The sequence below is a fragment of the Lactuca saligna genome, chromosome 6 (assembly GCF_052625555.1).
Source record: "Lactuca saligna cultivar CGN05327 chromosome 6, ASM5262555v1, whole genome shotgun sequence".
Taxonomy (NCBI): domain Eukaryota; kingdom Viridiplantae; phylum Streptophyta; class Magnoliopsida; order Asterales; family Asteraceae; genus Lactuca; species Lactuca saligna.
This window is the reverse complement of record NC_136422.1, coordinates 171,875,089-171,889,184: the sequence shown is the minus strand read 5'-3', so window position 1 is coordinate 171,889,184 and position 14,096 is coordinate 171,875,089. Positions and strand designations below refer to the sequence as shown.

Genomic DNA, 14,096 nt, shown 5'->3' with positions numbered 1-14,096 from the left:
GATGCATTGTATGTATGGTGGAATATGTGGTGTATTGGGGAACTCACTAAGTTTTATGCTTACAGTTGTTGATTAAACATTTTGCAGTGAGAAGAACTCGGTGGAACTGTATACGCGCATCAAAGATATTCATTTCCGCAATTTTGTGAACTTAACTATGATAATGTGTGGTTTTTATCAATCAAATGTTATTCAATGAATTTTAAACAAAGATTTAAATTGTTAGTCTGTTTTAAAATCAAAAAAATTCTTTATAATTTTTGGGACGTTGTAGAACTAATGAAATACCATACCCAAAAAGAAAAAGTGGCCCAAATGTTCTCATACGGGACGGAAACCCCACAGAATTTTTTGACATCCCTAATTATTGTATGATGTTTAATAAAAAAAGCCTTTGAATGTTGTTGCTTGCTGTTAAAATAAAGCAATATAAACATGAGACACCTGAATAGTTTGAAAGCATTTTAATTAACGTTATAAAAAAAGGTTATTTAATTAGTGTGTTTCTTAGAAATCTCATCACAACATGCACCAGAGAATACATTCCTTTTCATGAACAAAAAGGCCAAGCTAAAATCATTGATAAAGAAAAAGGAAGATAAAGGTCATTCTAGAAATTCCAACGAAAATTTAAAAAAGAAAAAGAGTTCAAGTTATCAATAAACACAACTTTTATTATCCTTATACAAAATAATATACACAATTCCAAACATCACCCTAGCTATTACATGCATGCAATTATTAATTAAAAGAAGATATAAATAAATATATGCACTCCGCGGAGTGCGATTATGACACTTGGATGACCCTATGCAGCCATATAGTACGTACAATGTTGTTATGCATAAGGTCTTTCCAAGAACATATCAACATGCCTAAAAATACGAGACATATAAGGGATACAAATATGATAGGTATTACGCTATGGTAGAATTACCCAGGCCTAGGCTTTTCAACTATGCACAACACAAGTGCCACTCAAGAATGCATACCTCTATGTCTAAACCACAAACATATGATATATTCTCGTTTTGGTTTGGATCACTCAAGGACCCAATCTGTAAGGACCTTCACCCATGTAGTGTCCTTCCATGTAGAGAGTAGTAGCAACATTTTGTGGATGAAGCCCATCCATAACCATAAATTGCATGTCCTCTGAAGGTTTCCAATGTCTCTTCCTTTGATTGATAAACCAATTATTTATCTGTTTCTGGTCCAACCCTGTCGATTCTGCCAATGCTACCTTCTCCGACTCCTGTATTATCAATATTAAGAAAATACCAAGAAATAGATTCATCCATGTACGACAACTACAAATATGTGCATTCATTAATGGCTTTTGTGTGTGTGTTTATATATTGTTACATCTTTAGTTTGTGGGCCTTGCTTTACGTATGCATCTTTATGTCAAATGTGGTTCTGAATGTTTTGGTTAGCAATTGATATTAGTGGTTGAAAGTGATGGCTAGTGGTGGATGCATGATGATAGAGGATGGTTAGGATTAAGACAAGTATATCAGTTATGATTCTTAGCACACTTTTTCTTCTTTATTTTGTTATTGCTATTGAATTTTCAAGCATTATCCCATATTTCTACTAGTCATGAATCATATTATTAGAAAAATATACTATGTCAATGGTTTGAAGGTTCTAACAAAGATAAAGTTACATAACATGCTTACCACAAAACATAAAAATATTAAATAAGCCATATGGGGAGTATCTACTTCTAATTGCTCAACATATATAACAAGATACAACTACACCAAGATGCTTACCACAAAACATAAAAAGATCAAATAAGCCATATTGGGAGTGTCTACTTATTATTTCTCAACATATAAAATGAAAGACATTTGAAACGACACAAGTTGAATTTTGTTGGGAAGTGGCGAACACAGAGGAGAGAACGAAAATTTCATTTTCGTTGGATTTTCAACAAAGGGAAGGAATCCAAAATTGAGAAGAGATTCACTTACCGAAGGATAAGGCCACTTGTAGTGTAATTCCCACCAGCTTAAAAGCTTTTGTCGGGCTTCTTTCGGTAATTTCCCTTTCTTCTTTTTCTTGGAAAGTTCTTGCTTGAGACTACTTAAGTAGCCACTATACTTTCTCAACAAGTGATTCTTTAATTCACGATCTTCAGCTCGTGGATCAATTTCAGGAAGTTCTGTTTCTCCACCGCTGTTTTCTTGTTCTTCATCTGATGAACCAATCACCTCGCATTTACTATCATCTGTTCAAACACAAAAATAGGTGTCAACAAAAGTAAATAAACATGTAAGCACAAAGAGAAGGGTAAGTACCCATCCACATAAGACCTAAAAACATACTCGATTTCACAATTTAAGGCTCATCTGAGCATTGTAAACAGAACTTTGAATAATCAATTATGACCGTCATATTAGACTTCAATATAAATTAGAAGAGGAATGAAAATTTTAAACCGCATATCAAAAACATGAATATTAATTAACAAGTATTAATGGTTTAAGAAGAAACTCAAACATAATGAAAATTTTAGGCGACTTTAAATAAGAAATTGAAGAGGAAACGCTAGTTAATGTGAGTGTATGACATGCAATTAAACTTTTTCAAGTCTAGTTCGATAGTGAAGATTTCCAATGTAGTTGGAGTTCTCCATGATTTTAGTATCCATAGGTGAAACAAGTGAAGCTTAAATTGTAATTAAATTCTTGTTTCTTGCCATTTTATTAATTTCAAATGTTTTTCATTGTGGAAAAAGAGTATTTCCTTTTGAAACTCACCAATTTATTAAAAAAAACAATAACCTACAAAGAAGCTCACCAATAGAGAACATTAAGGAACAAGTATAATAGGGAGAAACTAAGATTGGGTTGCTTAACCAAGCTAGCCAATCACGATCTACAACCTTTACACTGAAAGGAATGGTCGCGTAAGGCTGATTTGGCATATTCTTTCACGCCTGAACACCATTTCCAGACCTCTGTAGTCGCGGTATGGCGTGAGTTGCGTTATAGACAATTACAAGGGAGAGAGAAGAATACCCTCTCTTTCTCTATCTCTTCTTCCTCCCTTTTTCTCTCCTTCACCACGTGTACGAGTATCCTCTTTGGCTATGAGGCTATTTGAAGTGGGTCATAATGTTTTTACTTAAAAAGTGAACACCTGAGTGCCACATCAGCTTCACAACTTCCGTACTAACCCTTACTCACTTTAGGAAATATCCACCATTTTCATTAGGTTTTTTTCATCCCAACAACACAAAAAAATCAAAACTTTCTATCTCTCTCTATTGTAACTCTTCGAAGCAACACTCATTAGAGGTCACAACAATACAATATAGGGGTGGTGTTCACCCCCAAGTCATTATTGAGTTTTCCTTGTCATTTCCTCTAAGGTGACAAAAACTATACCATTCTGTATAGCCTGAGGTGTTGGTGGAGTTTGGTTGTGATGAGGTGGAGATGCTTTGACACATTAAGCACTCCTTTCAGCGTTACCTACATTAGAAATCCGACAGGAATGTAAACACTAGGTTGCCTCGCTCTTACGGGTATAGGGATGGCATTCTCTGCTTAGTGCATGCTAAACACAAGTCACAGACATGAGCTATCAAGTTATGCTAGAAAATATTGATTTTGGGTTGTTTGGAGATCAATTGAAAGCTTTTTATTGATTTGATGAGCTTCCAAAAATGCTCTAATTGTTTTGGGGAAGTGAATGTATAAAACTTCTTATGGGAAACTCTTTGCTTAATAATAATTTACAAAGGAAGAAGTAATGCTTGTGCTTGTACTCTTTCTTCCGTATGGCCATCGATGACACTGCCTACAACCTATGCCGATAAATAACATTGTTTCCTAACGACTCCTACAGTACCCTCAAAGTACCACAAGTTTCTTCTCAAACAGATATACCTAAATTTAACATTCCACCCTTCCCAGTGCGTCTAAAACTGCTTAGGCGCTGCATGGCCGAGTTCACACTAAATGGAACAATAGGGGTGATCATCTACAACATCGGCTTTGTCTTTCAATAAAATCGACCTATGGCCATGTTTACTCCATTCAACCAAAGAAATTTTCCCTAACCCCCCTTCGACTTTTCAAGCTCATAATTTTACTCCATTCAACCTAAGAAATTTTCCCTAACCCCCCTTTAACCTTTTAAGCTCATAATTTTACTCCATTCAACCAAAGAAAATTTTCCCTAATATCCCTTTCCAAAAAGAAGATCCCTTATTATGATCTCTAGCAAATTAATTGCTTTACAACTAGAGGAGAAGTATGTTCCAAGGATTTCAAGGACTAATTTAGCAAAGCCCTGGCCTTCCATTTAGACATTTCCTATTAAATTTATTGATCATATGAAGGCACCATTTAAATATGTAAACGTATTATCCTCGAGAGGCAAGCCTAGATACAAGAAAGGGAGCTTGAATTCACGGCCACACAAAAATAAATGTCAAATTTCTCGAAAAGCAAGCCTAGATATCTTATCCTCTAGACATATTATTGTCTTTAGATTGTCCTATATTAAGCGTATGTGCATATTTCATCTAAAAATTACTTTATTACACAAATATGATCTAAACTTTTTCTAGATAAGTTTATTTAATATGACGTATCACATTGGTACTTATTGTTTATAACTATGGATCATGATCGTATTCTAATAAGGTAAGATTATATTTAGGAATATCTATAGTAGGTTGAATAGCAAATATGCTTAATTTTGACAATTTATTGATTTGATATGTAAATCTTAAACTTATATTATTTAATTAACACAATTGAACAAAGCTTTTTCACTTAGATTACTTAACTAGATATAAAACTCGTATATTATACCGGTTGATTAAATATTAAAATATAAATAATAAGTAGTTTTAAAATAATATTTTAAAATAATAAATAAACAAACATATTAATTACAATTTACTATCATATTTATTACATTTAATACTTTACATATATATAAGTAAAAGTATTATGTGGTGTTTCAATTTTAAAAATTGAAAAAACTCATAAATTGACATGTGGATATTATTTATTTAAAAAATATCATAAAATGACAAGTATCAAAATTGATGAGAGATTGACAAGTGACAAAGTTACTTTCATTTATTAAAGAGGATTAGTTTCATTTATAATACTTAATTACTTGATTAAAAATTAATGTTAAGCAGTAGATCTCAAAATTCATTTTTACATAAGGGAAATATCTAGAAAAATCCTCAAATTTTAGTCTAATTTATGAAAAAGTTCCGAACTAATTTTTGTTTACAGAAAAGCACAGACTATCGGCTAAAAGTTCGAAAAAAACCTTTTTGGCTGGTTTCAAAGATTTAACCGGTATTCTGTCATTTTTTGTTAGTTTGCTCAAAATATTAAGACTTTTCTGAAAATTACCCGATAACCAAAATATTGGGACTTTTTTTGAAAATTACTATTGAATTAATGGATTTTATTATTAACAAATCATTTATAAACATAATTTTTCTTTAATAAACAAACTAAATACATTTGTTGCTAATTTCTAGGAATAGAATGATCGACTATGTACTTCTCTATTGTTTGTTGACCACTTCAAAGTCTTTATATTCTTTCTATGTATCGTTGTGAGTGTCATAGTGAGAAGTACTCTGTTAAGCGTGACCAATACAAGAGTTGATCATATTTATTAATACACAATCAACAAGTATCTACTTGCTATTAGGCATGATGCTATATGATCACGTGTTATTAGAAAATATCATTACACGAACATATAGATCTTTCATTATGTTCGTTAACTTAACTACCACCTAACCTCCAAATATTACCCGACAACAACCATAAAATTACACACATCTATCGAGAGCGGAAAGTAAACTTTGAATAACAATTTAAATAGATAATAACCCTTAACTTGTTTCCATAGAAATTATCATTCACAGTTCACTTTTCACATTTTGTAGACGTGTGTTAGCTGATGATTGTTAACATGTAAGGTATTGGTTGGTAGTTAGGTCAAACAACATAAGAGGAACACCAACATTAGAGGAATGCTAACTAAGTTCATTTCACCATCATACCCACAACAATGCATAGGAAGAACATGGAGAGTTTGAGTGGTCAGGAAGTAATAGAGTACTTAGACCACCAATTTATTCCTAGAAATTAGCAACAAATGTATTTTCTATTTTTATAATAAACTTTTTTTTATGTTAATAAATGATTTGTTAATAATAATATTCATTAATTTCATGGTAATTTTCAAAAAAGTCCCAAATATTTTGGTTATTATGTAATTTTGGAAAAGTCCTAAAATTTCAGCAAACTAACGAAAAAGGACAAAATACCGACAAAATTTGCAAAACCGGCTGAAAAAGGTTCTTTCAAAGTTTTAATCGGTATTCTGTGCTTTTCTATAAATAAAATTTAGTGTGAGACTTTTTTTATAAATTAGACTAAAATTTTAGGACTTTTCTGGAGATTTCCCTTTTTATAATTACATAAAAATAATTTTATATTAAAATCTTTCAACTTTAAACTAATTAATCACTATAATTTAAAAGCTTTTTAATTTATGAAATTTAATTGGTATTTATAATAGATAATTGGTTATCATATATATATATATATATATATATATATATATATATATATATATATATATATATATATATATATATACACACACACTTTGAGAATAATAGAGATAAATATGATTTGAAAACACACAAAAAATTCTATTTAGGGACATCTATTTATATTAAACAAGAAAAAGATATTCAACATTTTGATTTTGAATAATGTCAATTTGTATAAACTAATTCATTTGATAATAGTTATTCATATGTTTATGAGTATTCTTAAAAGTTTATGATAATGGTTATGAGTTTAATAAATGTATATTCTTTATGTTGTATAAATAAAATATTGAATTTAAGTAAATTGGACTCTAGCATTTTTTATTGCATATATGTATTCACATATGTATTGTTTCTACTTTCTTTGAGAAAAGAATATATATATATATATATATATATATATATATATATATATATATATATATATATATATATATTTCATTTTGTTTCAAATATACATCATTTAATCTTAAAACATAATACATAAAATTTTTAATATTTTAAACTTCTTCACTCTTCAATTTTTAAAGTTAACTATTTAATTTTTAACATAAGAGCATATTCAAATGAGAGATTTTTTTTATAGCTAAGTGGTTAAAATAACTTTACATTGTTGGAGAAGATGACTTTTTTGTTAATTTTTATAGGCCATTTAATATATATTAGTTTGATAGTTTGAACACTAAACCCTTTCTCTTTAATAATATTTGACTTAGTTTTAAGTATTTATTATTTATCTAAATTTTATAGATAAACAAATTATATATATATATATATATATATATATATATATATATATATATGTGTGTGTGTGTGTGTATGAATAGTTTATAGTGAGTGAATGTTTATATTAAAATACAACATGTTTAAAACGATTAGTTAAACGAGAGAGTTTTATATACTCCCTCCGTCCTAATATTATTGTCCATAGACAAAAAACACATAGATTAAGAAAAACATTAATTACCAGTAACTTTATATAATAAAATGGCAGTTTTGTTCTTACTTTGCATTTAATATTTCATTAAATGCTTAGTTGGTTAAGTAATACTAAGGGGTATTTTGGTAAAAATGTTATTTATTTTTAGAATTGAACTTTTATTTTGGAACAAACCAAAAACGAAAGATGAACTATAATTTTGGGACGGAGGGAGTAACATTTTAGATAGATAATGATACAACTTTTAAAATAATAAAAAGAGTCATAAAAGAGTTTAACCATTGGAGAAAATATTTAATTAGAGGTTAATACAAATAAAATAGTAATGTGAAAATATTTTTAATCACTAATATAGATTTACCATTGGAGATGCTTTAATATACATAATTTATTAGTCTAAATATGTTGTTGTAAGAAAAATTAATCATTTTAATATCATAACATTTGAAACACTAATATATACATATATATATATATACACACACACATATATATATATATATATATATATATATATATATATATATATATATATATATATATATAATTTGAAAATATGTTTAATGGAAAAGGTAAATCAAAATGTCAATTAAATCACAATAAAGTCCAAAGATTATTTTTTTGAATAGTTAAAAAAATTTAAATGTCGTGTTAAATATAAAACCTAATTTCATTGTCAAGTTAAAAAATTCCAAAAAACTATCTTTCATAGTAAGAAAACTTTTTAAAATAGTAGCTTAAAAGTAACAAAAGATGAGAATAGTAAAAAATAATATTAAATTATAAATAGTATTGTTACTTTAAAACAAAAAACTTTTTATATTTGAAATAGTTGTGATGATCGAAACTAAAAAGTTAGAAAAATAATTTATTTTTAAAATTAAATAACCATAACAGTATTTAAACACAACACTAAAACCGATGTTATATGTAATTTATTTAAGTGCAATCAACAGATTGAGACCAATGACACCATTAAGGTGACATGATTCTAATATTTATAATTTATTCATGCAGCCTAATGGTATAACCGATTTGGATTATAAGGTTTTAATATGTGTCTATATTATTATATAACTCAAAATACTTATAATGTTTAATACCAACTTAGTGAAAACTTATTATTTAAAAGTTAGTAACAATGATATGGTTATTTTTAATAACATATATGTGTAGATATTTCAAATATATAACCATATCATGTGCAACGTACAAACATTAATCTATGTTAGTTTTTGTATGTATGTCATATTGTCAGGGTTTGAAGAATAATATGGATAAAAAATGATTTGAGAAAACACAAAACTCTAATTTGATTTGGGTGTATTTATACCGAACGAGAAAGTGATAGACATCACTTTGCAAGATGTTAATTTGATTAAGAAAATTCATTTGTTAATAGTTTTTATTAGGTTCATACGGGTATTTCTTAAAAGCCATGATCACATTATGATTTCAAAGAGTGTATATCGTTTTTGTTACATGAAAAGATATGCATGAATATATTGAAAGTATGTATTTCTTTTATTACATATATGTTTTTTTATTTCCTATATGTATTTTTTCTTTATACATATATATATATATATATATATATATATATATATATATATATATATATATATATATATATATATATATATATATATATAGAAAGAGAGAGAAGTTTTTGTTTCTTCTTTTTGTTTTATTGATAAATCATTTATCTTGAATCATATTAATTTAGGTTTAAATATTAAATATTTTATTATTTTATTTTAAAAACAAAATATTTAACATTTTATATGATATACTTTATTTAATAGTTGTGTGTAAAATATTATCATTATATATATATATATATATATATATATATATATATATATATATATATATATATATATATATATATATATATATATATGAAAGTGTATTTTAATGTGTAAGTGATAGTGCATATGAATATTTGTGTATATGTATATATGTATATGTCTACGATTTGTGTGTATGTATATTTGTATATATGTATGTAAATGTTTGTATGTATATGAATATGTATATGTGTATGTGAATTTGTGTATGTATATATGTATGTTGGTGTATCCAAAATTAGATGCATTAATAGACATTGTAATGTTAAATTATAAAATGGCTAACGAATTCTAAAGATTCACATAACTTTATATATAGATGGATATTAGCTATATATTTGTGAAAGTAAAGATATTCATGTATAATAAGTGTGAAAAATTGAAGCGGAAAAAACGATATTTGGTGACCGAAATATCGAAAATAAGGGATGGTCGTCGGTAATCCATTGATAATTACCGACATATGAATAATGGTATACTGACTATCCGTAGGTATTAAAGTGAAACATGGTCAAAGAGACATCCGTCACTAAAGCATGCGTAATGCGTCGGTAAGGTAGAGCCGTCGGTAATTTAGCGATGGAACTTGTCATCTGTAGACCACTTTGCTAATTTGTGGGTATATTATATTTTACGCTCGACCAAAAACCTGACGGCCCACAATCCGTCGGCAATCTTTGGTTATCACTGATGGAATAATGACGGATTATACCGTCGGTATTTCACGTTTTCTAGTAGTGTAATAACATAAATTAAAGGTATAGGGTATATTCCTTTCAACCTTGCACGTGTCCCAATGTCCCGCTTAAAAGGAAAGCTTGACATTACTTACAAATTTTGAACAACAGAAGTTCTTCAATGACTTGTTAATATAGTACATTTCTTAATAGATAAAGCCTAGTGTATAGTCATTTCACATCGTGGTCATAGAAAAAAGCTTACAGATCTGAAAATGAAGTTAGAAATTTATACAAAAGAAGATAATAACTTGTTTTAAAAATTATTAGAAGAATCTAAGACCTAGTTAATTGTTTGCAATTTTGCATGCATGTTTGGCTTGAGCACAATCAGCAAAGTAAATCTTTAGCATTAAATTAATAACATATGTAAAAGTTTCAAATATAGGAAAACCGTATAACTTGATTGAATACATATATATATATATATATATATATATATATATATATATATATATATATATATATATATATATATATATATATATATATATATATAGCTGCGAATTTTCCATCATTAAGCTAAAAATATCAAAAGAAGATGTGATGCAGACACTAGTAATATAAGACAACAAAAATCAAAGAAATCCAAAATGAAAAGAAATCAAAAAGGAACATGGACTTGGACATGGACATGGGGTAGCACTGAAATGAACAGCATCCTATGTCTACCCCAATTTTCAAATCCCTCCAAGGCTACAATAAATTATTGCAACATAAAAAAAATTATCAATGAATCTCCAAAGATACTAATAAAATAAAAAGGTTATAAATACTCGCGAACACAGACTGAGAACGTGACCAGAATAATGTCTCCATTCTCTCGAGGTACTACAAATGAAGAACGTTGGGAATGAAAGATTTTCATATATTATGTAAAAAGTATAGCTGAATTTAGGGTATTGATAAAAACCGATAAACTGGAAATGAGAAAACTCATATAGATGTCATGAAATTTTATGAATATATTTTAGAATGCAGTACGTATGGACATAAAGTAATGTTTCATTTAATGATTAATGGTTGTTTCTATCTTGTAAAAGAATTAAAATAGAGGGCGTCATCAGTCATGTTAAAGATTATAAAATAATTGTTCGGAAAACATGTGATATTTATTATTATCAAATTATTTTTTTCTGTCGGTTAAAAGTAAACCTAAGAAGGTGTGAGTTCTATCATCTATGAGCTACGGGTGTTTAGTTTTGAACGTTGATGCTACAAAACATACTAAGATGATGATTAGTCGCGTCTGAATAACTATCAAACAAGAAGAAATCTTTTACCCTACACACCCGTGATTCCTAATTAGGGTTTTCTTTTACTTGCGTCACTTTGTGTTGTGACACTCTTTCTTTCTTTCTCTCTCCCTCATTGAGGGTGAAAGTTCAGTAGAAGATCTAAGTAACAAAGTTGGGTAAAAAAAAAAAAAAAAAAAAAAATCAACCTGGCTGGAACTGAAGAGACCAATGAACGGTCGATATCTGATCAGTCCTACCACTACTACCATAAATAGCTGGATTTGACAGTAAACAAACTCCCAGTTTCTTTTAGTATTTCCACACTTCGTACTAATATACCACAAGACTGAAAATAAAAGTGAAATCAGACATACCAAACAAGAAAAACCAAAATCAAAAATAAATTTTTATGATCAATATAGTCCCAAGATTTGATTTTTTTTTTTTTTGGTTTTTAAAAGAAGCCCATTTTCTCCTAAAACACATATGTATATATCTTTATAGATAGTATAGTGTATATGGATATAAAGATAGAAACAAACCGGGAGAGATAAACGTCCGACCAGGAGAAGCATTGGTGGAAGAAGAGGAGATGGTAAGTGTCGAAAGCTGAGATTCGATCCGTCGCATGAACTCCGTAGCTTCTTGTATTGGCCTTGTGAGTTCTTCTTTATACTTCACCAGCATATCATAATATGCTTCCTGTAGTATTTTTGACGTGTCAAAAGAAAAAGAATCATAAAATCAACAACCCCATTACAAACTATCAGTAAATCGTATGATCAACTTCATAGATCTTATGTGTTAATTAAGCGCAGATGCACTGATCAAGGTGTCGGTCATACCATGAACTGGTCCAGTTCCGGGTCTTTGTAGTTGTCTCTGCAACCACTATCAAGTAAATTAGCCCGTTGTCGTTCCTCGTAATCTTGCCGCACCGCCGTCAGCCTCCCAGCAACTTCCGGTGGCGCTCCCACCTATACATATAGAGAATATACAATTAGTCCTGGAAGAGCTGTACGTATATTGTGTATATAACCTGTAATTATTCTGAGTTCGAGAAGTATATGAATTTAGGTCACCTTTTGACAGTCCATGTACGCTTGAAGAAGGTTGGAATAGTGAGGGTGGGAAATGATCTTAGCTTTAAGAGCTTCATCTTCGTTATGAAAGCTCATCACAGAAGGGTAATTATGAAATTTCTGGGCACCTCCACTTTCGATCTTTACCACCGGATGATGATGATGGTGATATTGAAGATGATTAAAGCCTCCAGGATTACTTTCATCGCCTATAGTACTACCTCCTCCTCTCCCATACAAAGAAGTATTGGTGGTATCTGGGGAAAGAACCGATCCTCCACCCGACCCGTATAAGAAAGTTGTAGATGGTGTGCCTGTATTATTGCTGCTGTTGTTCTCTCTCATTTGGCCCATGTAATCTTCCATCACTCTTGCTCAAGAAAAACCCTACAGAACAAGAGCTCGGGAGAGAAAGAAAGGATCGATGAAGCAGAAAACGAAAAACCCTAATCAAATTGTAAATCGAAGAAGGCGAATTGTTGTCCTTTTGTTGATGTTTGATGAAAGTCGAAATCAAATATCTTAAGAGTGAATCTTAAAACCCACAGACGGCAGATGTCTTATTCTCTTTATATCTGATACAAAGCGGAGTTGGCCGGAGCACCGGTGGTGGCGAGAAGGTGGTGCTGAAAAGGTATGACAAGACGTTATTGAGAAAGAATAAAGAAATATTAAGTGAATGTTTGAAAATTGATCATACAAGGAGAGCAGTACAAATGAGGGAAGACCAGCCTTGTTGATAAGGAGGAGAGAGAGAGAGAGAGAGACTCCTCTCATAGTCTCATTCATGGTTAATTCCTTTTTCCCCCTTCAATTTTACGATAGATTCCTTCATTTTCTTTAGGGATCACGAATCCAACACCAAACTTCAACTTTTTACAATATATTTGATGTTAAATCTATTCAATTATATATCATATTATCATGTTTTAAACTGTTTTTGTGTTTAATAAATAATAAAATGTAAAATTTATTTTATATTATATATTTATATCATATTTAATCTATACAAATACTAAAAATTTCAAATATTATACAATATTAGGGATATTCACAAAAAAATTAAGAAAAACAAATTCATATTTCGAAACTGCCAAAAATTTCAAGATAAGGAAAAATTACCACTCGGTTAAGAACGTGATGTTCTTGACTATTCATTTTTGAGTCGAGCTATCAAAGAAGATGTGAGATGTCACTTAAAGTAATCTGGAATCAAAGTGAAGGTACATTCCATACTAAATTCTTGTACATTTAGGATAGTCCTTTAAAATGGAATAATAATTTAGATACATGAATTCAATGGTTTATTTTTATCTTTGTATGAGTTTAGGGTTTTACTCTTAATATGTATATCAACACACCATTCTGCTATTCAAATGAATTTATATAATCGGGTTTTTAGAATCCATATTTCTAGCGAAGGACAGTGGAAACGAATCAACGATATTATGTAGTATACGATGTCATTTAAAGACTTGAACAATAGTAAGAAACATCATATATGTAATTTCATAACAATGAAAAAACTTGAAAGGGTAGGGAATGTGAAGATGGTTTCTAAACTGATGAATTATATATATATATATATATATATATATATATATATATATATATATATATATATATACTA

General features: G+C 29.3%; 1 protein-coding gene across 4 annotated transcripts; it reads right to left on the bottom strand.

Moving 5' to 3' along the window:
• Window positions 1-653: 653 nt before the first annotated feature.
• On the bottom strand, window positions 654-13,285 carry KNAT1 (homeobox knotted-like protein). Of its 4 annotated transcripts, none has more exons than XM_078961510.1 (6): window positions 13,181-13,285; window positions 12,467-13,092; window positions 12,230-12,361; window positions 11,927-12,086; window positions 1,980-2,236; window positions 654-1,255 (listed from the first exon to the last, which is right to left on the bottom strand). In XM_078961510.1, exons 2-6 carry the CDS (start codon window positions 12,830-12,832, stop codon window positions 1,046-1,048), a joined length of 1,125 nt encoding a protein of 374 aa, XP_078817636.1. In that variant the 5' UTR covers window positions 12,833-13,092; window positions 13,181-13,285; the 3' UTR covers window positions 654-1,045. The 4 variants fall into 4 exon arrangements, with proteins under 4 accessions (XP_078817636.1, XP_078817637.1, XP_078817635.1 ...); XM_078961511.1 differs by having other exon boundaries at window positions 13,167-13,278; XM_078961509.1 differs by lacking the exon at window positions 13,181-13,285 and having other exon boundaries at window positions 12,467-13,174.
• Window positions 13,286-14,096: the final 811 nt, after the last annotated feature.